The sequence below is a fragment of the Temnothorax americanus genome, unplaced genomic scaffold (genome assembly GCF_048541705.1).
Source record: "Temnothorax americanus isolate GAGA-0224 unplaced genomic scaffold, ASM4854170v1 Scaffold71, whole genome shotgun sequence".
NCBI classification, from domain to species: Eukaryota; Metazoa; Arthropoda; class Insecta; order Hymenoptera; family Formicidae; genus Temnothorax; species Temnothorax americanus.
The window spans coordinates 96480-122500 of record NW_027509794.1 but is presented as its reverse complement, the minus strand read 5'-3'; the positions used below and the strand labels follow the sequence as shown (position 1 = coordinate 122500).

Here is a 26021-nt window from a genome sequence, read left to right as displayed (position 1 = left end):
TAAGCATTTCCAAGTTCGATTGTTCTCTTAGATTTTTTATAGTCTTAGACGTTTATTCGCGAGAACGCAAGTGCCCTTTTCCTTCTTCATTCAAGCGATTCGATTTTGTATTTTAGCACACGGGAGATCAATCGAGCGGAGGTCAATGATATATTAATCTAAATTGGAATCTATTATCTTCGATCAATGGTGGACGAATGAGTCATTCGTTTGGAAGTTCGGATAACAATATATCTACTAGATACATAAGTGGGCAATTACAAGAAAGGACAGATTAAAATAATCATGTAATTCTTTCATGTGAAATTTACTGTCGAAAATATAGTAACGTACAGAATCGATATTTTATTGAATCAAAGAATATTTCGTACACACATGAGAAAGAGAACATGCGAAAAGTTTTTATTGTCATAAAATCAAAGAAGATGACAAAATGTTTCTTCTTGTAATATATTATATACAACATCAATCTTTTTCTTTCCCGGTAAATAAAAGATACAAAAGCGCAACGCTCTTCATGCGCCATCAACCAGGATAAGGGTTGTTCGCACGAGAGGAAAAACATCCGCTCGATAGATCTCCCAGACTTTGCACAAAGTGGAGTGCGACGAAAAGCGCGAATTGCAGTTAGCGAAGAGTTTTCTTGCTCGACGTTCCTACATCGAGCGAGTTGCTCTGTTATGTGTTTAGAGAATATGTGCAGTGAGTTGCTTCCTCACTTAGTGAGTGGTACAACTTTTAGCTAAGTGTACAGGGTGTCCCGAAAGCTCTCACGGAAAAGAAAGGTTTTGCTGCAACAGCAAATCTATTTGTGAAATATGGGACAACTAACATTTTTTGCTGCGAGAGCTAATTAATTTTGCAATAATACCAAAACCTTTTGTTGCAATAGCAAAATAGTTTTGCTATTATTGCAAAATTAATTAGCTCTCGCAGCAAAAAATGTTAGTTGCCCGTATTGTAGCAAATCTTTTTTTTCCGTGCTCGTCTAACTGCGCATTGATCATAGTAGTATCCATGAAAATTGGACGAAATCTATAATATCCAATTCCGAATACTAACTCGCTAGTGTTACAGATGAATTTCGGATGAGATGCCTTGGGTATACGCGATATCTCGGAAATACAATTTGCATCTCAGCTAAAGCGAAGACGCCGTTCCTTCGTCATTTCGTGGAGATATTTAGATAACAGACGAATCTTTCAATAATCGTTATCCGGGAATAAAACACACGATCCTTTTATGCCTTCGTAATATGCTATGCTAAGAAATCAAGGGACTACTGAACGAACATAATTAACGAGTAATTAAAATAGTCGAACAACGGTTGATAAGAGGAATTTCGAGACACCCTGTAGTGCCCATCGGTTTCGCTACAGTATACTGCAGTGGATACGACTTTGCCTAGAAGACAGCTCTATAGACGCGCGTAGGAGTATACTCATTCTTGGTTAACAATATGTGTAAGCGATATCCTTGTAATATGAGTATAGCGGGTATTCGACGTGGCCGACGTAATGGTATACTTTCGGCTAAAAAGCGGAGGCCGGGTTCGCGGCTGTTCGTCTTACCGTGTTGTCTCCGATCTTTATTTCGACGATGAAGTGCGTTCGTGTAGGTGTATCGTGTAATTGTATGTAAACGCAATTGCACGCGTCGTGTTGACTGATAGATGCGACGCAAATGCTGTGACACGCGTGTCATGAAACGTCTTGATCACGTCTGTTGTCCGTTTGATCTGTTTTCCTCAGTTTCTTGTAAAGGTCCACGTTCGCACGATTTTTGTTCCAAGTGTATAATCCTTTGCATATGTACACAATCAACCGGCATTGAAGTATTAATATATCGATCCTATTGACCCTATACGCAGCTTCCGAGGGTGACAATATGTTGATTATTAAATTATTTCAATCGTCAAATTATGTCATTTATTTAACTACTTTTATTGCCTTTTTTCATTATAACTATCTAATTTTACGTCTACAAGGATAAATCCAATGTGATATTAAAAAATATACTTTGTAAGCATTTAAATCTAGAGAACTGAAAAACAAGCAATGATCCTTTCGTGAACAATTGAATAAATAAACTTTATGAATTATTTTCTTACAATTAGACGTCTCGTAAAAGTCTTATTATATAGGTTGGGATCAATCCGCTCAAATATCTAAAAACTCGCGCGTAAGTTTTATAAGGAAACTTTTCAGACAAAAATTGTTCAGTATTAAGGGGGTCATCTGATTATGACTTTTACTTGACCTTAGTCAAGGTCAGAGCACTATTTTAAGGTCAACTTTATTTTTTTTCAAATAGGAACTCCCACTTTTCATCACATATTTTTGTAGCTGATGTCAAGACGTTTTCAAAACACATAATTAAGCTCTCTTTCGTTAAGTATTTCTTGAGATATTTTAAATTTTGCATATTTTTTAATATAAAATATGAAATATCTTAAAAGGTATTCATTTTTCGATAATTTTATATTGGTACTTTTATACATAAAATAATAAAAAAAATCGATTGTTGTATAAAATTAATAAAAAAAATATTTTAAAAAATTTTATTGCATTTTATAGACGCACTAAATTTTGTAAAATTGTAAATGTATAAATTAATATTATTATTCGATTCCTTTCATTACTCTACGTATAAAAGTATCAAGATGAAGTTATCAAAAAATGAACTTTATGAGATATTTCATATTTTATATTAACCCTTAAATGTGCCACACCCCCCTCTCAAGAATCTCGTAAATGACATGAGGGGTCTAAAAGACCCCAGCATGAAAAATGTCTCCTTACTCATTGATTTTTTAATCTTTAGTTATGAAAATTTTTTTCAATGTTGTTCAAGGCTTAGAAAAAAGAATAAAATACTTATATTGTTAAAATTTCAATTTCAATATAGTATAAAAAATTAAATAAACTGAGTACTGCTAAGTGTACAAACGGGTAGGTCAATCTCAACTATCATCAATGGGAGCATGAGCTCCATTTTTGGCAAGAACATTTGAAAACATTTCATTCTAAAGGGTCTGGTGTCCGCTGGACCCCACGGGGCATTTAAGGGTTAAAAAATATTATGGTAAAAAATATTTCAGAAAATACTTAACAAAAGAAAACTTTATTTTATATTATAGTATTTTGAAAACGTCTCGACATCAGCTACAAGAATATGTAATAAAAAATAGAAGTTTCTATTTAAAAAAATAAAGTTGACGTGTTGAAGTAGTGCTCTAACTTTGACACAAGGTCAAATAAAAGTCAGCATCAGACTCCCTCAACACCTTTTGTTTAAAACACACACACAGAAGCTAATTCAGAAGCTTTAAAAAGTTTTCTTCTAAAACTTACAGGTTTTGAGATATTTGAGTGGATTAATTAAAATGGCCCATCCTATATGTATATTAGCATAAAGTATATTCAATCTGACATTATTCGTAGCTATACCCTCTTGTGTGACTTATAATTAGAAAAAACTTCCTCTAGTTAATTTAATATAGCTTTTAATAATATACTTTAACTTTTTTCTACCTTTTTTTAACTACACTTTCTATTCGTTAGTTCGCTTCTCAAAGTGGATTTGTCTTACTTTAAATACCATACCAAACCAAACCTAACCTAACCAAGAATAAAATACGTGACCTGAGATTTATAATATACCCAAAGATTTAGAAATGTCTGATTTTAACGCGTCGATGTACCCAAAAATCGTGCGACGCGCAACAAATCCCGAGGGAGCAAAAATCTCGTAAGATGCGGAAGGGAGGAACGAGAGTCAAGAACGACTTGAGGAAACCGGAAAAAGAACGAGGGAGACACGAGAAAGGTATGGCGGAAAGTAAGTATCGTAACCACATTATATTAGTATAGTATGCAATGTGGAAGAGAAAGTATACGCAGACAGCAGTGCCGAAAGCCCGAGAGAAGCCGAAGAAAGAAGGGCGGAAAGAAGAGCGGAAGAGAACCAAAGAAGCGCGCGAGGAAGTCAGAGTCAGCCAAAAAGAAGAAAAAAGGGAAAAGAAAAACGCACGCGCGCGCGCGCGAAGACCACCGCGCTTGGACGGTGAGGGTGAAATGTATGTGAATGGTATAACAATGGTCTGATTGTGAGTGTGCTGCTGGACAGTATGTAATACCACTAAACACGAGTATATATACAGTACACATCATTGTTGATAACAGGGGTGTAGTAATAAAATAAAATAAAAACCGGCTACACCCCTGATCAATAAGTATAAAACAGTAAGTGTCGATGATGCACGCGTGAGTGTCGCGTGTTATATTATCTCCTCAGCGAAAAGGAATATAGCGAGTAACGGGGCCCCGTTTCTCGCGTCGGCAGATTCATATCCGATTTTCCCTGATCGGTATTCCGGCGCCTAATCTGAATTGTTTGGTCGGTCGTTACGATTACAACACTCACAGATAATTTCGTGAGAGGAAAAAGAATAATTTCAAGATAGACTGGAGTGCTTCCGCTCAGGGTTAATGGCTGTATCAGTATAGGAATCGAGAAGTTAGAGAACGAGGCGAGCAATAAAGTTATAATAGATGCCGAAAAGTCGCTTCTCGACAGATTAGAGCGGAAAGCGTAAAATTTTTCGAATACGGGAAATTGACTGCCTCGGAATCGCTGTCCTGCTACCAGTCTCCTTCCCCAGAAGCAATCTGTATGCAGGACATGTCAGAAATACGCGGCGATATTTCAGAGCGATGCGCGATGGTCGTGAACAGATGTGTGAGGCGGAGAGATGCGCGTGCAGGAAAACGATACTTCCGTCCATTAGCAGAACCGCGCGAGCTATCGCTCGCAATTGTGTGTGCCACGCTCATGAGATATCGTCGCGTATTTGAATCGCACGGCGGATAAGAAGAGTATTCTCTGTGTCTTCCCCGCTTATATAAACACCCGACCCGACAGTCTAATTATTTTAATTTTACGTAGCAGAAGCGAGGCGTTTTGAGAATTAATAACAGCAGTACGTAAAAAACCGAGGGGAATCAATCGGTACTTTTTATCTTTTAGGTATCGTTTACGAGGTCTCCAATATTTTTAGTTTGACGAGGCAAAAGATCGGCAAATATTTATAGCAACGAAATCATAAGTATGGATGAGTACTATTCTTATCTCCGGTACCCCGGTACGTTATGTGCACACTGTAAAATGTTGATATTTTTTATATCGCCGGTTGTCGCTTCCAGTGTCGGCCGCGACCGGCGCGGCGTGACGGCCACGAGAGCCGCGCACGCCAGGATCTCTTTCGTACGTTCTTTCGGAATTTTTCTCTTTCCTCTCGCGCAAAACTCTCTATTTGTTTATGTTAGATGCTAGAGTGAAGTGGCTTACCGCCTTGCTCGTCCAGCATTACGAGGGATTTCATCCCGACCTCGTGGCTCTAAACAGGCAACCGACAGGCAATCAGGCGGCGTGTTAAACATCGAGGAAAAGTTAATCGCCGTCAGGACGCTCCCTCGCCTCCGCGGTGATTCTCATCCCTTCCCCCCCCCAATAAAAGAGAAAAGGTTCTCCCCGCCAAACATTCACCGATACCAAACGCGGGTAGAAACAAGGGAGAGACGTGAGGCAGAAAGATAATGATATGGAGAAAGAGATAGAGATGAGAATGTCGGAGTGGCGAGAGGGCGCGAACGACGAGTTTCGACCTCAGCTAATTAATATATTATGCATATCAGGAGGGTGGATGAATGAGGGTGGATGAATGAGGGTGGATGAATGAGGGTGCTGGATGACGACGTAACGCTTGACAGTTGGCGGTAAATGCTGACACGTGGCAAAAATAGGATTCAACGATAAAAAAGAGGAGGGGATATTAGAAATGATGAAAGGGGACGAGTACAAAGAAAAGTTCACTCTATTACTTTTATTCTTAACCCTCAGTTACCTCACCTGGGTCTGAGAGACCCTGCACATTGTTAAAACGTGCAGGGTCTTATTTAAAACGTTCGTAAAACCCTTGTATCTTTTTCTCCTGACTGCTGCCAACCTTCGGTTGGCGAAGACAAGGGAGTATGCGTTTCACGGAGGCCGAATCTTTGTTACCTTAGTTCTCGATAACTACAACATACTTTGATATGTGCTTCCGTATATAAGTTTCTTATTGATCAAGCAGGGTTTATAGCGTATAATTATCATTAATCGTTGTGTTAATAAAAAAGCGAAAAAACGATATATTACATTTATATGTTCTCTTATTGGCTATCGACTGAGTTACAGAGGAAATTGATTAACCAATGACATGCATCCACATGGGGAATTTTAGTGAGATTCTAGTTGCCTCTATGGGCTTCGGCAGAACGTATAGCTTTTCTATTCATCGCTGCACGCTCATTGGATATCGCGCGGCGTGCACGATGTTATCGCGCGCGCTGGTCTGCTCTATTGCTCACATGTCATATTTGGCCGGTAGTTAGAGGTTAAGTTTGTTTATACAGGTTTAATCTTTACAAAATTAAATAAAAATATAATAAATAGTGTGATAAACAGTAATACACTGCTTAATACAAGTTTGTTTATTGAATTATTTCCTCGGAAATACCATGTGGTATCAGGTATCTTATGTGTGTGTATACATACAGGGTGTCAAGTAATAATTAAGCGGATCACTGCTCGTGATGGGCAGCTAGAGCGGGTAAAACTGAATCAAAAAGTCTTACTGTTTTGTAAGTATTTCAATAATTAATAATAAAATAATTAATAAAGATACGCGAATCAAGATGCGTTTGTGCGATTCGACGAGAAGGAGCAGTCAAATGTTTACGTTGCTATTAGGCCGCGACGAGACATTGGGAGGAACGCTAATGTTTATAACAAAAGTTATTAACTATACATAAGTGACACTCATTGTCATTGTTGTTTATAAAGCACTCCTCTCTCATAATATTTCGCTATGCACATAGTAACGTAAACGTTGGGCTGCTCCTTCTCGGCAAATCGTGTGGATGCACACTGATTATAATTCTCTTATCTTTATTAATTAATTTCTCATTAATTATTGAGAAACTTATAGTACGACCAAAGACGTTTAATTTGATTCAGTTTAATTCGCTCTTCCTGTCCACGAAAAGTGGTCCGCTTATTATTACCTAATACCCTATATATACATGGTTATATAATTGTAAATTTAATATATATGGGGCATTCTCCGTGAAATCAGACATCCCCTCTGTCCAAAAATTGGAGTCACCTAAAAAATTCTTTCGGGGCTCATTTTATAGCTACACATATGTAGTTTTAGAAGAGCTGCGGCCTTTTGAAAAATCAACATGGCGGACCCCAATATGGTGGCCGAAGTCTGCGGGTAACGAGGTACGACAGATGAAATCGTTACTTGGAAGTTATAGACTGTCATAGAAAAATGTGTTAATGTGTTTATTTAGTAGTTAGCATTGAATCCATGGAAAAAATAAATTTTTAGTTTGTCCAAAACCAATATGGCGGCCAAATTATCCGTGAAATGCTAAAAAATAACTATTTCGTTCTTTAAAACGTACAAACTGCGTTCAATTTTCATGAAAATTTATATCATAATACATTTTAAAATATTGATCATAAATTAACAATTGGGACGTCGTATTTGAATATAACGAAACCCAATATGGCGGCTGTATATTCCAAAAATGTTAAAAACGAATGACGTCGATATTCAAATCATACAAACTCTTTCCAATTACACATTTTGTTGCTTGCGATTTGTTAAGTGTTCCTAGGTAATTGTGAGGTGCAGAATCCAAGTATACCGTCAGATTTGTGGTCTATCAGATCTAGTTTACGAGATACGGCATATATGCCTTAGTATCTGAATAAGTCCATAAACCGATAAAAAATCATCTCATTTGTTAACTTAAGTACATTTCTGGTTACACTGGTCGACAAAATATGAACTTTTTCTCTATTTTGACATTGAATAAGTAAGTGAAGGCAAGACAGGTAGTTTTTCGAGCCAGTGAAGTCAAGAGAGAGAGACTGTCCAGCCAGTGAAGGCAGGAGAGACAGATTGTCCGGCCAGTGAAGGCAGGAGAGACAGACTGTCCGGCCAGTGAAGGCAGGAGAGACAGATTGTCCGGCCAGTGAAGGCAGGAGAAATAGATTGTCCGGCCAGTGAAGGCAGGAGAAACAGATTGTCCGGCCAGTGAAGGCAAGAGAGACAGACTGTCCAGCCAGTGAAGGCAGGAGAGACAGATTGTCCGGCCAGTGAAGGCAGGAGAAATAGATTGTCCGGCCAGTGAAGGCAAGAGAGACAGACTGTCCAGCCAGTGAAGGCAAGAGAGACAGACTGTCCAGCCAGTGAAGGCAGGAGAGACAGATTGTCCGGCCAGTGAAGGCAGGAGAGACAAACTGTCCGGCCAGTGAAGGCAGGAGAGACAGATTGTCCGGCCAGTGAAGGCAGGAGAGACAGATTGTCCGGCCAGTGAAGGCAGGAGAAATAGATTGTCCGGCCAGTGAAGGCAGGAGAAACAGATTGTCCGGCCAGTGAAGGCAAGAGAGACAGACTGTCCAGCCAGTGAAGGCAGGAGAGACAGATTGTCCGGCCAGTGAAGGCAGGAGAAATAGATTGTCCGGCCAGTGAAGGCAGGAGAAACAGATTGTCCGGCCAGTGAAGGCAGGAGAGACAGATTGTCCGAATTTTTAATATCTTAATGAGAGACTAGCGACGAGGAAATACTGCACAGCGCTCAATTAAGTAATAAAAACACAAGTTTGTAAGTTTGAAAAAACGATCACTGTTTTAATCTGTTTTTTCAATATCTAGCGGCCATATTTGATCAACCACGTTCAAATTTTGTTACCGCAATAACGAAATCATAGTCAAAAATAAAAAAATAATGAAAATTCTTAAAAATTTGAAAAAGTAAAAAAAAGCAATTAAAAAATACCGTAACACTCAAATTAATAATAATTAGAACGAGTCTGTATGATTTGAATATCGACGTCATTATTTTTTAACATTTTTCGAATATACAGCCGCCATATTGGGTTTCGTTATATTCAAATACGACGTCCCAATTGTTAATTTATGATCAACATCTTAAAATGTATCATGATATAAATTTTCATGAAAATTGAACGCAGTTTGTACGTTTTAAAGAACGAAATAGTTATTTTTTAGCATTTCACGGATAATTTGGCCGCCATATTGGTTTTGGACAAACTAAAAATTTATTTTTTCCATGGATTCAATGCTAACTACTAAATAAACACATTAACACATTTTTCTATGACAGTCTATAACTTCCAAGTAACGATTTCATCTGTCGTACCTCGTTACCCGCAGACTTCGGCCACCATATTGGGGTCCGCCATGTTGATTTTTCAAAAGGCCGCAGCTCTACTAAAACTACATATGTGTAGCTATAAAATGAGCCCCGAAAGAATTTTTTAGGTGACTCCAATTTTTGGACAGAGGGGGTGTCTGATTTCACGGAGAATGCCCCATATATATAAATAAAAATCATTAAAAATGTTGAAAAGATAGAGAAAATTACTTAAGTTATAATTAATCTTATACTATTGTGTATAAGATTTAGATTATGCCTAGTACCTACATTTTCAACTATTTATATGTATATTGTAAAATATGTTTCTGCATAGCATAGAAATATATGTATTGCTTTTAAAAGTATAAAATAAATAAATAATTAAAATCTCGCAACAGCAGCAAAAAAATAAGTAAACAAAAATTATAATAATATAAAATAAATAAAAACCTAAAAATTAAGGGTAGACTTCCGAAAACGGCCCCCCTCCGATTTCGATGAAACTTTGTGAAAAGCTTCGTTTTGGGTTAAAATGAAAGCCCTTAAAAGGAATTTCGGCGACTCCTATGATAAAGCCATTTTTTTAGATAAAATGATAAAAAATATAGGAAAATCTTCGTAATTCTACAAGATGTTATAAATTGAATATATACTGTTTGTATTTAATGATTTAATGTTTTTATTATATACTTACAGCAGAATACATAAATAATATGCTTTGTAATATATTACACTTTCCACGCGAACCGAGGTTCACGCACACCCCCCCGTGCTTTCGGGGGAGGTGCGGTAGTCCCAAAATAGTTCACGCATACACTTTCCACGCGAACCGAGGTTCACGCACACCCCCCCGTGCTTTCGGGGGAGGTGCGGTAGTCCCGAAATAGTTCACGCATGTACTTTGTAAAGCACACTATGTGTCTAGTTTAAAAGATGTGGAGCTCCCCGCAGGGGAGCGGAACCTACTGCCCCCACGCATACACTTTTCACGCGAAACGAGATGTCACATGGGTTCGTGGCGCGCTTTACAAGCTTGTTTATATATATACATACTAGCTTCTGACCTTGATTATTTAAATACAAACAGTATATATTCAATTTATAACATCCTGTAGAATTATGAAGATTTTCCTATATTTTTTATCATTTTATCTAAAAAAACGGCTTTATCATAGGAGTCGCCAAAATTCCTTTTAAGGGCTTTCATTTTGACCCAAAACGAAGCTTTTCACAAAGTTTCATCGAAATCGGAGGGGGGGCCGTTTTCGGAAGTTTATCCATTATATATTTATTCATTATATATTTATATATTATATATTTATATATTATATATATTTATATAATAATTACCATATTATTAATACAATTGACACACTATTAGGAAATATTATCTAATAACAAATATGATTGAAAATATATAAAAATACTTGATTACTTACTACAATTTATTCTTTTTATTATTATATTAGGCATTACAGATATAATTATTAATGCATATTTTAAAAGAGCAGTCGGGAGACGCCACGCCAAGTGTTTCTCAATCACGTTTTAGATGTCAAAGAAAATTCTGTATTTAAGTTGTTTAACTGCGTACAAAAAAAGAGAAGCAAAAATATATGTTGAAATATTAAGTATAAAATTTGGCGTGGCGTCTCCCGACTGCTCTTTTAAAATATGCATTAATAATTATATCTGTAATGCCTAATATAATAATAAAAAAAATAAATTGTAGTAAGTAATCAAGTATTTGTATATATTTTCAATCATATTTGTTATTAGATAATATTTCCTAATAGTGTGTCAATATTGTATTAATAAAATATGGTAATTATTATATAAATATATAATATATAAATATATAATATATAAATATTTTATAATTAATATTATTTAAAATTTTTAGAAGTTTTTAATTTTGTATTTTATACTTATTATTATATGTGTATTACATTTTTATTACCAAATAATTAAACCTGTTTTTGGTTAAATTTTTGTATAAGTTATTGTTTTTAAATTTTTTTATATAAGTTCTTGTTTAGTCAGTACTACGTCAACTTGAAAAAAAGCAATCTTTTTCGCTTTTTCAGAAAAACACGTCTTCCTTTTTTTTAAATAACATTTACATTTTTTAACTTGAAATAATCTAACTTGCACAGTCTTGTAGATCTTTAAAAGACGCATCGATTAAAAAAAACGACTTCAAATTGATGCATTTGTCTTAAAGATACAAGCTAGAGAAAACGGCAGGGGTCTCAGACCCTGGTGAGGTAATATCGGATTGTAAAAACGTAAGGTAACTGAGGGTTTTAATTAATTAATCTAATTATTCAGGAGGAATATCTAATTATAATTTTAGGAGGATTGGATGAACGAAGACGCAGTCACGTTTTTACGCTACGTATAATTAGTAGCAATTAATTTGTTAAGATGTAAAAAGGATGGCTGAGTATTCAATGAAAGGTCCTGGTAATTAATAGGAAATGCGTAGATTTCGTGCTAATTATACTTCCTGCGAATCCTAGAGGATGAATGGAAAATTCAGTCATGAGTAGGAGGGGCCTAAAAACAAGCGATACTTTATAAACACTGGAGAATGAAAAGTGAAAGATGAGACAAAAATAGAATAAACCTACGCAGTTTTCCGTAACATTTTCATGAATTCGATGTTGATAATCTTTCGCACTTACGTATATAAAGAACAAGTTTTCTCCACTTCTGTGAAGTTAGCATTTTAATTTTGGAATTTTGATGTAATTGATGGAGTTCTAGCCTTTCCCCAAAGAGTTCTTTCTAGAGTTCTTGATATGTTAGAAAAAGAGTTCTAGTAATTTAACCCCAAAAAGAGCGGTTTGTGAAGTTTTGGGGTGTGCCAACTTCACGATTCGTGATTCGAAAATCGACGATAATAATTTTTTAATTTTAATTTGAATAAATCTTGTGTCTTAATACTTTTCGATGGAACTCTTGAGGTGCTATACAGAAATCCGAAAAAAAAACATTAGTTTAAAAAAAATCTTTTTTCCGAACTTAATCTCAATTAGGCTAGAACTCTTTTTGTAACCTATCAGGAACTCTAAAACTCTTTGGGAAAGGGCTAGAACTCCATCAATTACATCAAAATTCCAAAATTAAGGCATTAACTTCACAGAAATATTTTCTCCAACAATATGCTTTTCGTTGCGAGTGATAAATATCAGATTTCTGAGTGCGAACGATTCCGCCAGGTGATAATTCCGCACTTCGAAGAAGTAAATGGACATCAGAGCAGAGCAAAGCCAAAGAGGAAGTGGCGAAGGCGAGAAAGACAGAGAGAGACAGAAGTGCAGAAAAAGGTAAAAGGATAGCGGCATACTCGGCCGACGAGTGTCCCGCGCAGTAGACATCGATAGAGTATCATGCCACTGGAAGATACGGTACTGGAGATACGGTATCGGGGAGATCGGGAGACAAGATCGGGGTAACGAATAGAGTTCCGTCGGGTGCCCTAAACCTAGGTGGGACTCTAAAAGCGACAATGTCGCTGAAGTATTATAAGTTTGACATCGACGGGACGTCATTGATCTTTCGACTCATCCGCTAGCGATGCGAGAGAGCCGCTCTCGTCATCGCGGGATCCTCGCTCGTTTGCTGCCTCTGCTCGATGACAGCGAATGGGTCAATGTCACGGATCACCCCTCGGCGAAGAAAAGAATCGACTCGCACGGTCGACTGGTGTCGACCCCGTGCCCAATTAGACCGTCAATCATGTTGATTCGCAAATAATTACTTTGCGAGAGATTACTAAATAAAAAATAAATAAATAAATCTCATACTAATTAATAAAATCAAAATACAATTGAGGTATTTCTCAATTGCAGACACGCAAACAAGATCCTGGAATGTTCGAGGACGAGCGATCATCCAGTTGACCGTTCGCAGTCGATTCTTCATTTCGCGTGACTCTATCGGGATTCCGCGGTAATGATCACAACATCGGAAGCACGCCCTTCCCGAAGGGAAACGCAAATTAACAGCTAATGAAAGCCGTCCTACGCTTCGCGCCTTTTCGCTTTTTCCATCGGCTTTTTCCCCCTCTTTTCTCCGCTTAATTGTTATGCGTTATTCTTCTTCTTCTTTATATCAATGTATATATGATATTTTTTACTCATTGAACTATCGCATCGCTCGCTCGTTCTCCGCAGGATAGAGAGATAAAGAGAAAGAGAGAGAGAGAGAGAGAGAGAAAAAGACAACGACTTATTGGTGTTTACTGGGAGACTGCTTACCGCCTTGGTGGTCTAACATCGTCAGAGTGTTCGCTCCGATCTCCTCGCTCTACGACAGGTTCGAAGGTGCCACACATTAACGGAAACGAAAGAATCGTTTTTCTCAGTGGATGCGTGCGAGAATTAACTGCGGAACAAAGTCACAGACAAGAAAGCAACAAAATCGCACGGACACGTCCTATCGAGTCAGAAACGGTGACTTTTATGCGGGAACAGAATCATTCGTAATAGTAATATAATTCAATTATAAGACTGCTAATTCGCCAATCGTTTGCCGCAACTTTACCGCAAGTTGCGTTTGTCAGTGTATAAAAAAAAATTTTCCGGAATCTGGAAAATAGTGCCTCTCGACAGAACGTGCCGTGCGCAATGAACAGATAATAATATATCCATTGACGTCAAACAAATAGGTAATATAATAAGAAATAATAATAACAATAAATAATAATAATAATAATAATAATAATAATAATAATAATGTTAAAAATAGTAAGAAGGTTAATAAGAACGATGAGAACTGAAATGAAAATCCAGAAGCAGATCTTGTGATATTGATATCTCTGCCAATTATACGTACATAATCCCCTAATCGCAACGATGTAACCATAATCGCTCACCCCCTTCTTCATAGACCGATTGCAGTCATGCTGTTTTATAGTGCTATTAATTATTTGATCATTAACTATTTTTTATATTAATAACAGATTCTCCTAAGAAACGACGAATCACTAACGACAGTTTTTCGGATAATCCGAATTCCCGAAAAGTGTTCGATTTAACAACCGAGAGGCCTGCATCAAGCTATCCCAATTTCTCAATTATCAGTTCTAATTGAATCTCCCTCGCACCGCAATCATGATTAATCAGTCACGACTGCAACCGGTTTCTGCATTTATCGTTTACGTTAGAAATTATAGAGAGAATAGAGAGATAACAGCGATAACGAACATTGATGTCGACAATATTAAGAGTAATGACGACTGATGAGACGATCTAATCCTAATGGAGCGTAAATAGACGAGATGCGTCGGCGACGTTGAGAAAGAGAAAAAGAGAGAGATTGATTGGCGAACTAGAGACGCCGCCTCCGGAAGAGCTTTCTCCGTGAATAAGAAATAGGAGTAAAAATTATTAGATTAAATCAGACTGCTTCTTGCTTATTTCCCCAGAGTAGAAAAATCAACCTTCCAAGATAATCTTTCAAGAAGAGTCGTAAAGCGAGCTTAAAAATGAGAAAGTGATTGGCTATTGCAAAAAAATTGAACATTTTTCGGGATAATTCTAATAATTTTCACGCTTTCGCGTGATCTTTCCAATGTGACAACGCAGACAATAATAAATCGCATCTCAAACAACCGTCGCCGACGCGTTTCTCGAGAGTCGAATACGTTTTAGGCGAATACATGGCTAGCCGGCCAGGATTATGACGACGATGATGATAATGACGACGATGATAATGACGATAATGATGGTCACTGCTAATTACTCTCGCTAATCGTGCTAATTGGCGATTAGCGTGATTGGCGCGATCGCGCCGAGCGGAGTTTCTTTGCGACATCTCGCTTTTTTGTTAATCTATTTTGTGCCGAGCTCTCAATTAGACGATTGATTCTCGATTCTCATACACGTTTTATTTATATCAGTACACATATAATTCCTTCTGATAACGTATATACCTACACCGCGCACATTACATTTCGGCCAGCGACTCGAAGACAAAGCGGGAACAGCTAGTATATCTACTTTGGTAAGACGACGGCCGACAGAGAGTAGTTGCATGTTCGATGCACAGATTGCAAAAAGAAAAAAAAGAAACAAGAGAAGATATAGAGAAACAAAAAGTAGACAGATATAGAGAGAGAGGAAGTGAGAGAGAAGAAAACAGGTCAAGAGAGAGAAGAGGAATAAAACAAGTTACGACAGACAGATATCTACTGTCATAAGCGTTTACGGAGAGTTACGGAGTATATACTTTCTTGATATGTATGTACAGTTGGGGACAGAAAGGTTGCCCGGTTGAGTTTCGGAATGCATCCTATTTGTATTTAATATCCATCCACTATGTGTCAGCAATTACCAATTATTTTAACATTTCAATATATTTGACATCTTGTTTGTCTGCTCTTATAATGAATCAAGCTGTGTGCATTAATGCTCATCCACTTCCAAATGGGGTGCGTTCTGAAACTCAACCGGACAACCTTTCTGTCCCCAACTGTACACTCGATAAACAAATACATGTTAATATATACATACATAAAAAGATACATATGTATGTAGTTATAAACATATATTGTGTATATACATAAATTTCTTTTTTTTTACATGTAGACTGAAAGCGACACAGCTGTAAGCTTCGCGAGTGGCTACAGTATACAGTGTACAGTAAAGAGATAAAGGACAGAGTCCAGAGAATTACAGCGTGTATCTTGTGGAGTGTGGATCGATCGGGCTAATTGCGACACGAGCGCGACATCGTGACACTTTCAATGATTAACGAGACAGATGACGAAAGTGATGCTGAAATCAATATTCGCTCATAATCGCTTTATAGCGACCAGAAATCACTTTATGGTATATCGATTGCTTAATTAATGACGGCTATTACCGAGGATTATGACGATAATGATTACGGTTTCGCGCAATATTATATCAACATAGTTTGTCTTGTTGCGCTAGAAGTAAGTTACGTAAACTATCATATAGAATGTAGGTTATTATTTTCTATAAATTCTATGGCTCTAGAATGAAATAATACAATAATGCACTTGCGATTATCGAAAACTGTCGCGATGCCTAATTCCTAAGACCGTCCTAATTATTCCGATATGTCCCGTATACGAAAGCAGACGCGATGACAGTTCGATAGATGAAATTGTATACTCGGTACACTTTTAAATTTCATCACATCTGCGAAAGAGTATGAAAGGCCGCGAAGGGAAATTTCGAAAATAGACCATTCCCACACGTTAGATGCCATTGTTGTACTTCTTTGCACGCGAACGCATCTAGCGTTTCGTTTGGATGACAAAAAGTATCTGAGACTTTCTACACGGAGAGGGAGAGGGAGAGTAAATGAATGAGTAAGTGAGAAAGAGAGAGAGAGAGAAAAGGGCGCGAGAGAGATGAAAGGACGAAGATGAGTATTTGAGTGTATAGGTAACCGATTTATCAGAGAAAAAGGCGAGGTAGAAAACAGAAACAAATCAATCACAATCGAATATACTATCTGAACAACAGCTGTTAATAATACACGAGAGCAAGTCCGATCTCGTTAAGCGGTTCCTACAAGTGACCCAACAGTTTGCGCAACAATAAGGAAAAAGGACGGAAAAATTATAGTAAGACCAACACCAGGAATCTAAAAATCGGTACTAAGATAAAGATACATATTAAGAGGTAAAGATTGCCAAAATATCGATACGTTAATATGAAAAATATTGATAAGGTATCGATGCAAAGTTGATGCAATGGTTTGTTTATGTAATAATGATGTCCGTTTGCGTGACAACAATTGCCGCGCAGATTGTTAGATCGTGTATGAGCCGTTTCGCATCAACACTGGCAAGTAGCGGCGGCGATAGCAGCAGCAGCAACAGCAGCAGCGGCAGCAGCAGCAGCAATGACTGATTTATTGCTGGAGGTCCATTTTCACGTCATGTATACATATATATATGTCGTGAAAATTTTTGTCTATATAACGTTAGATTTCTTTAATGTCTGTGGTGGTGAGATATGTAGTGGCGCACAGGGTAAAAACATGCCTGAATAATTCACGTTGTAGTTGCACGAGTCGCACTCGTCGGATCGTCAGGAAAAAGTTTTCTATATACGCTAAAATTTAACGGAATCGAAAATGGATCCTCTCGGTTTCAGTCAAAGACAATAGTACCTATACATATTATACGTGGAAAAGCACCTGACTTGATTTTTTGCGCAAATAATCGTTAAAAAAATTAACTCTATACTTTCAAAATATTTAACAAATTTGAATGGAATTGCATTTTTTGAGTTTAATAAAAATTTCCCTCGACGACCGAAGGTGCAGTCGAGACATAGTGTAATAGTACAAGAAGTAACGTCAGTAATATCAGCAGTATCAGTAGTGTCAGTGATGGCAATGGTGTTGTATTCAGTATAGTAATCGTAGTAGATCCGGCAGTAATGATATACAACTTGTGCAGTGGCAGTTGGCTGTCGATCTCCCTAATCGAGTTTGCTAATCGGGCGTGAAACGATTTTTCATTGTTGATGTTCTATTATGACGTAAGGACTCCGCGAATTATCTCCGTTTTCTTAGGAGACGTAAAGGAGATTAGGGGGCAAAGCTAAAGCGAAACCAACCGTCGGGTTAGCGTCGTCCCGTTAGAAGTGCGGCATTAAATCGTTAAAGCGTGATAAAAACAAGGTAATTTCAAGGCGCGTTAATTCGAGCGTCGATTAATCAATATTTTGGAGACCAGAATCCAGAATTGGACTCTATTCTCGCGTGTATAACAGACGCATCCGAGCTCTCCGAACGGGGAATCCAATTTAGGAAAGTTCTGTCAGATTTTGTCTGACGCCGACAGTGAAACGTTCGCGGAATAAATCATACAGTCCGCGAGAATTCCGCGTACCGTCTACGTCTACGTCTACGAGACTCGGCGCTGCCGAATTACTCGTGCAAACGTATGCCGAATTGGGACACGCTAAATATCTGACGCACATACATTGACAGTAATTAAGGTGATTGTTCGGGGATGGCGGGCCTATATCCGTAATACTTCGGGCCCTGGTAAGACTGAGCTTGTTGAGAGAACAATTTCCGTCTGGTTAGCAGCTATAATCTGCGAGCGTTTCGAGTGTTGACTCTAGAGATTACTGCGTTAACCCTTTCGGTCGTTTTATGAAGAGACTGTCCCGCTCGTTAAGAAAATTCAATATCAAACATAGAATTTATAGAAAGAACATTTTGTGCTAAGATCTTTCTTTGTTAAGAACCTTCGTGTGCACGACCGGAAGAGTCAGTGTTTAATCATTATACCATCGTGCGTGCATCTAATTATTATTATGAGAATAATTACGTATGTATTTTAAAGACTTAGCGGGTTTTTGGAATTATCTCCAACGAGCAGCAAGCATAAACAACGTTTAGGATGAAACTACGGGGTGCCCGAATACTGTTAACTATCGTTGACTAGTGTCGATAAAAAGATATATATTAGGGAAAATGCGGAAAATCGCAAAAATAATTTTAAACAAAAAGATCATATCTACAACTCATATATAAATCGAGAAAATTTTAGTTTCAATTTTTTTTTTAAAGAAGTTGGGCTTTCCAGATATAAAGCAAATTCAAAGAAGAAAAAAGATCTTGTTTTACAATGAAAAAATACAATAAACTTTCGATTAAACGGCAGATTAGTTTCATTTGATGAAATTAAAATAATATTTGCCCACCTCGTGTAAAAAGAATGCCAAAATTATGTAGAATCACAGAATATATGAGTCAATTGTGTGTGTTGTTTCCCGCAATTTTCCTGCTCGAAACTCCGTCATGTTATATACTTATGTGTATGCGTGTTATATGCTTTGTGAGGGGGACACTCGCGGGTAACGCTTGTGGATGACAGACAGTGTGTTGAATTGTAAGACGTGCGTAATTATATGACAACGAGTGGTTTCCTCGTTCCTTCACCTCCTGCTCTCGTTTTCGGCCGTTACTTAATTTCTAACAAGCGGAATTCACTCACCTCCCTGGTCGTCGAGTGCGACCAGAGTGCGGATGCCAGCCTCCTTGCTCTATGACAGACAGAGGCAGCACAACACAGACAACCACCACCAGTGTTAGAAAGCGAGAGATAGAGACAGAGACAGAGATAGATAGATAGATAGATAGATAGATAGATAGATAGATAGATAGATAAAGAGAGAGAGAAAGAGAAAGAGAGAGAGGGGGGAGAGAGAAGGAGGAGAGAGAGAGAGAGAGAGAGAGAGAGGAGAGAGAGAGGGAGAGAGGGAAAGAGAGGGGGAGAGAGAGGGGGAGAAAGGGAGAGAAAGAAGGGGAGAGAGAGAGAAAGAGAGAGAGAGAGAGAAAGAGAGAGAGAGAGAGAAAAAGAGAGAGAGAGAGAGAGAGAGAGAGAGAGAGAGAGAGAGAGAGAGAGAGAGAGAAAAGAAAGAGAGAAAAGGTCGTACATCTTTCTTTACTCTTTCCTCGCATCTTTCTTTCAGTAAGTATATAGTATATAGTAATATTAGTAGTATATTAGTATAGTTATATATATATAGAGGTATATGTAACGGACAAGTCGGTGATAGGTACTGGACAAGCAAGACAAGAGATGGATATTGTGGCCGGATATGTTAAGGTAGTGGCGCGTAGAGAGTGGGACAGAGTGACAAGTATTTCGGGTTCTCTCTCGTTTTTCATTTTCTTTTTCAGAATATCTTTTCTGAATCGTTTTTTTTGTTCCTTGTTCTTTCTATCACGAACACGTCGCGGCGCGCCCTCGGGCTCGCCTTGGCGTACTGTCAATATTATATATACATACACATATATATATGTAATATTATTTATATATATATATATATATATATATATATATATCCTATATGTTTGTACGCGATATCTGCCCGCGACGCAGAGACAGGTGAGCAGAGACGGGCAGGCAAGAGCAATTGAAAGAGAAAAGTATGGGCCCGACCGGCAGGTACCGTCGAACGCGGTGCGACGGTACGAACGTGTCGGCATGTTGTTGCTTGTTGTTGATTTGTTGATGTTGTTGTTCTTGATGTTGTATCGGTCAATGACGATGTTGTTATTGTTGATGTTGTTGTTGTTCATGTTGTAGTTGTTGTTGTAGATGTTGTTCCTATTGCTGTAATTGTCGTCGCCGTTGTTGTGCGTTTATTAATTTTTGTTTTCACATGGCGGATATCTTCCTTCTGACAAAGCGCGTTTTTTTTCTTTCGGTCTCTGTTTCTTTTATTGTTTGATTTTTTATTGGGGGGAGATTTTGTCTTTTGCGAAAATCGATACTCTACGAGTTTCGGTTGAACAGGTTCGATCCCTCAATCGCCGTCGATCGTCCCTACGCTCTTCTCGCGTTTGGAGAGCGGAAGGAAGATCGAGCGCGATCGAGAAGATCCACGTCTGCAGTGTTTCTTTCTTTTTCTGGGCGGTAAATGGAAATTTCTTGGACATTCAGTAACAAAAAGAGCGATACATAGTAAAGTGTAGGTACATCGCAAGGGATAGAGTACACTTTCATTGAGTGAGATTCAATGCGCAAGGCAAATCACAAGCCCCGCGGGGCCTCTTTGAGTCACGAATATGCGCGCGCCGCAGAATCGGTTAAATCGATAAAAGAAAAGAAAACAATCATCCGTAACCATGTATATCATACAACATTTTGAAATATTAGTTTATAAATAGTACATAAATATAGTACATTAATAGAATAGATATAGAAATAAAATAATATTTTAATTTCAAGAATTTTAAGATTGAACAAAAAAATAAAATAAAATCTATAAATATAAGAGACAGAGCATCTCGTAGGAGCTGTTAATATAAGTATAAATAAGAATATAGTAAATATAAATAGGATTATTACAATATACGCAAAATTTAAGACGTAGAAGTTGTACTTGAAATATGTTAAAAAGAATTTAATATCCAACAATAAATAATTTATCAATTTACATCAATATCAATTATAACAATTGAATATACAAGATGTCCCGTCACTCAAGATGCATACATTAAGTCGTGTTATTAAAGTCATTTAGAGTTGAAATTGTTTAATAAACATATGTCTGTAAAATTCTTCCTAACAGAACTACAACCATTGAAAATTGATGTAATATTTTAAAAAGGAAAGAAAAAAGACATTTAATTTAACTTGTTTATTTACAAATGTATTACAAATTCTGTTCAAAATTATCTCCTACAGATTCAATACTAAGTCTTGCCCTAAGTAAAAGTGATTTAACAGCTCACTCCACCATGCCAGGAGAATTTCTTATTTGCGTTGCTGCATCCATAATTCTGTTTATAAGTTCATCTCTATTAAGAGATTTTTTGCATAAACTATTGATTTTATGTGCTCCCAAAGAAAATAGTCCAGGGGTATTTATTTGAAAATGTTTCAAATATTCACATCTCAATGGTTGTAATTCTGTTAAGAAGCATTTATGGGACGTATGCTTATTAAACAATTTCAACTCTAAATGACTTCAATAACATGCTCTTAATGTATGAACCTCGAGTCATGAGACACCCTGTATAAAATAATTTAATACAAAATTCATCGAGATAAATTTCGGCGAAAAATTCCAACGCGAGACACTTCAAGACTCAAAGAGTTGCGAGTACCTGGATAAGTGCAAAGAACACACACGCACACGTAATTGGAGTGGAAGAAGACGGGAGGGTGAATGAAGGGGCAGCAAATAAGTGAATGAGCGAATGAATGAAACAATCGATAAATCGAGGAGGAGAAAAAGATAAGCGACTATATATTTTTGTACATGTTTAACGATTTTCTTTTATACGTTTAATTACAGCCCATATTTGAGCATCGCATTTAACGCTAAACGCGAATATTCGATTCTAAATTTATTCATTAATTAATGCGTTGAGTTATTAAACGCGATCGAGTAACAAGTATTAATTGAATAGAACTCGGACAAATCACATTTAGAGTTAAACGCCGTGAAATAGAGGCGACATTACAAGAATTGTGTAAGAGATCAATTTTCTGACAATTTTTTATTTTTGGCTATTTGTTCATGTTTCGCTCCTTTCCTCATTCGACTTGAGGCACACAAGCGTGCATATCAATATTTAAAAAAATATCAGCAAGTAATGGTGAAAGTGCATAAGAATTAAAGAACCGTGAAGATTGAGAAATCAACGATATCGATGTCAAAATGACGAGCATATCAGATATAAATAAAATACTGTTAGTAAACTTTAGATAAAATACTGTTAGTAAATTCTACACATGAAGAGAAACAGAATAAAGAAATAAAAAATAAATTAAAATCATCTTTCATTCATTAAATGCATTTAATTCCTTATACTCGATGTGTTATATAAATCACATTTTTCTAGTTATAAAATGTTATTTAAAAAAATATAAATTAAGTGTCATTTCACAATAACAAAAATATAACATTATTTTTTTATCAATAGGTGATAAAGAATCAATAGAAATAAATTTAAGTCGCTACGACATTTGAGTACAAATGATTATATACAGGGTGTTCAGCGTAACGGTCCGCACGATTGTTAAGACGCTTCCAATAGTTTAAAAAAAGGTTGTAAGATAAAAATTTATCTATTTTATTTTTGAATTAGAATAATGATTCATTGCTGCTATTGGAGCAATAATTAATATTAGAAAACTTTCTCGGTGTTTATTATGTTTTCATTTCTAGTCAGAACTTATAAGTACTGCTGTTCACAAAATAATGCTGCAAATTTGATATTAAATATCAATAAAAATGATAAGGCGTTGAATTCGTCTTAAAAAGTCCCCTACAATATTAAAAAAAAAAAACAATATAGTGCAATTTAAAAAATTTAAGGTGACTGACTTTTTTATAAAAAAATTTTTTTTAAATTTCTTTTTATTGGAAATTGTAGCTTGCATAAAATAGATAAATTTTCACTTTCCAACTTTTTTTTAAACTATTGAAAGCGTCTCAAAAATCGTGCGGACTGTTACGTTGAACACCCTGTATATGTATAAATAAGTATCTCTCAAATATAAGTATTAGGATGTCCAAAAAAAATTTACACTAACTGCGATATTTTACTTTTCTCATACTTCGGTTGGTTTTTCCTTAGCAAAGATTTTATATTGCAAAATTAATTAGCATATTTTTGAAAATCAGCAAAAATATAAGCGATATACGTAAACGAGATTTAAGACAAGATTTTAATTAAACTACCCGTTTTCTCAACATTGTTCTTCAAACGCAAAATAAGATTTGTAAATTGGTAGAATGTATTCGTAAAAATTACACATTAGACTTTATGAATCTAAACTCATCTATGTTAATTACTCAAATAAATTTTTTATAACTCATCTATATGATAATAATTTAGTTTTTCAAGATTCTTAATTAACGTCATAAATTATTGTTGCTTAAGTAAGATTCTAACCCCGAGAAGAGACAATCATTCGCTTGCATCACTGACTCCTTTGTAAAAATTTTTTTTGGGACAACCCGTATCGATGGAAAATATTTTGTTCTGTAGGATAGCGTGAACTAATGTATGTGCACTGATTGTGAGTATTGATTGTACTGAGCTGTGATGACCGCTTCTAAAAAGAGCGACAGCACGATGCACTGAAGAGGGAAAGTGAATAGTGGCTTGCAGAGAGGAAAAAGGCGAACATACACACACGCACACACACAGACAGCCAACAGCCAAAGCAGGCAGGCAGCGAAATTTTGTCAATCGAAAGACAAACCAGCGATAACGATAATGGAATATATTCAAAATTTATATGTCATTTATATTCTTTCTTATACGAATAATTTTACGTTTCCTTTAAAGCTCCAGAACCGCGATTCTGTAACTCGTTATGCAGTATCATTATCGTTATATATTGCCGTTGCGCAGCTTTTTTACTATATAGTATACCTGCGCAACTGTGGTTATGAGTACATAACGACAGCATAACGAGTTACAGAATCGCACTACTGGGCTTTTTCCCGACATCTTGTGAGATATTGTCTTATAATTGTGATGATTGTGACGTCAGAAGCGAGAAATGTTGAGAATTAACACGTTGAGAATTCTTGCATGCCATTTCTAAATAAAAAGGTATTTGCATAAAATAACACTTTAGATCACTTCAGAACATTTCGAAATCACTCCGAGGTTAAGTTATAGTTCTATCCCTTTTCCTTGACAGTTAGTAAACAGCCGTAAAATAAATATAATATGAAACCTAGTCATGCGCCTGCACATAAGCTTGCATCGTATCACATTCGTTTTACGGTTGTTTAATAACTGTCAAGGGAAAGGGATACAGCTTGAAGTATTTTTGAAATGTGCTGAAGTAATCTGTAGTGTTATTTCAAGCAAATATCTTTTTATTTAAAAATATCACGCAAGAATTTTCAACGTGTCATTTCTCGCTTCTGACGTCACATTCCGACATGAATGCGACGAGTACCGAGGAGCCTTAAAAATGTGATAAAAATTTCCTGAATTTATTTGGCACACATTGAGCTTGTAATATCTTGTCATCAGCGAATATAAATGTTAGAAGCACAGTTAATTAATTAAAAAATTTTGAAAGCAAGAAAAATTAAATTTATGAAGGTTTACTTTACTTATAGAGTTATAGAAAAAAATAGAATTGTTAGTGTCTCTTTATGTTGCAAAATAAAAATCCCTCATTGTTTCAATTTTAATATTATGATTGCCGACAAAATAATCCATAATTATTATTGCTCTTTCCATCCCACATCTTCTTTCAGTACTTCAACGATCATTCCCGAAGAAAATAACAATTTTAATATTGTTTGTACTGTTGTATTAATTACGCCTTAATTTACGCCCAAGATATTTAAATCGCAAAAATCTATTTTTAATTTATTCTCGGGCATATATATTTTTATGAAATTTTGCTTGCGACGAAACTATTGCTATCACGCTGAACTTGAAGAACAGTCGCCAACCGATCTTCCGATCTTCGAAATCTCGCTTAGAGCGGACAAGCAATTGAGCAGGCAAGTGTAGAGATCGCGGCAAGCAAAGACCACACACAGGCATACATCGCGCACATTTATACGAAACACATACATTAACATCCAGCAACGGACAATATCGAGAGAAAGATATATATATATATATATATATATATATATATATAGAGAGAGAGAGAAAGAGTAGCAATAGCTTTGGTATTATACACATATACAGACGCAGCTTTTCTCCATCTTTCCTCTTATCTTCATTCAGTCCTTTTTCCCTTTTCATTTTTTCTCTTTTTGTTTTTCACTTTTTAAGTCGCATTCGCCGTTTTTCTCTTTCCGGGAGTCTCATTTCGCCCTGTCGTTTCGACAGGAGACATTTCTAGTCAGTTCCCTTCTCAGCAAGAATCAAACCCCTTCTCTCGATTCGATGATCGGATCTTAAAGAGCTCTCGCGCGAGATCGATTTGCGCTTTAACCCTTTGCACTCTTCCTGCGTCGAGGTGCAAAATAATAATTTCTATAAGGAACAATAGATATAAAAAAAGCAAATTCTTTATAAACGGATATTAAAAATCACAATACTTTTTAGATATTTTTTTATTCACCATTATCGTTCTTTTAAGCAAATATTAAATATTAATTTTATCAAGGATATATTTCTGCGTAAATCGACATTCATTTATAAACTACTTTTCTATCTAGAATAAATAAAAGATCAATTTAACGTGGAACAGAAGAAGACACAGGCTCTAAAAAAACACCGAATGTGTCA

The 26021-nt window shown here is 36.5% G+C and overlaps 1 protein-coding gene across 10 annotated transcripts in view; it reads right to left on the bottom strand.

Annotated features, from left to right (window-relative positions):
- The window catches only part of Snap25 (Synaptosomal-associated protein 25kDa), an 80921-nt gene that overhangs the window by 14213 nt on the left and 40687 nt on the right, over window positions 1-26021 (bottom strand). For 5 of the 10 annotated variants that reach the window (XM_077422572.1, XM_077422568.1, XM_077422571.1 and 2 more), the window contains exon 4: window positions 19279-19327. In XM_077422572.1, the coding sequence (XP_077278698.1) occupies window positions 19279-19327 (49 nt within the window). Of the gene's footprint in view, window positions 1-5349; window positions 5399-13543; window positions 13593-19278; window positions 19328-26021 lie in introns of all 10 variants that reach the window. The other 5 variants (XM_077422577.1, XM_077422575.1, XM_077422576.1 and 2 more) reach the window with 3 other exon arrangements.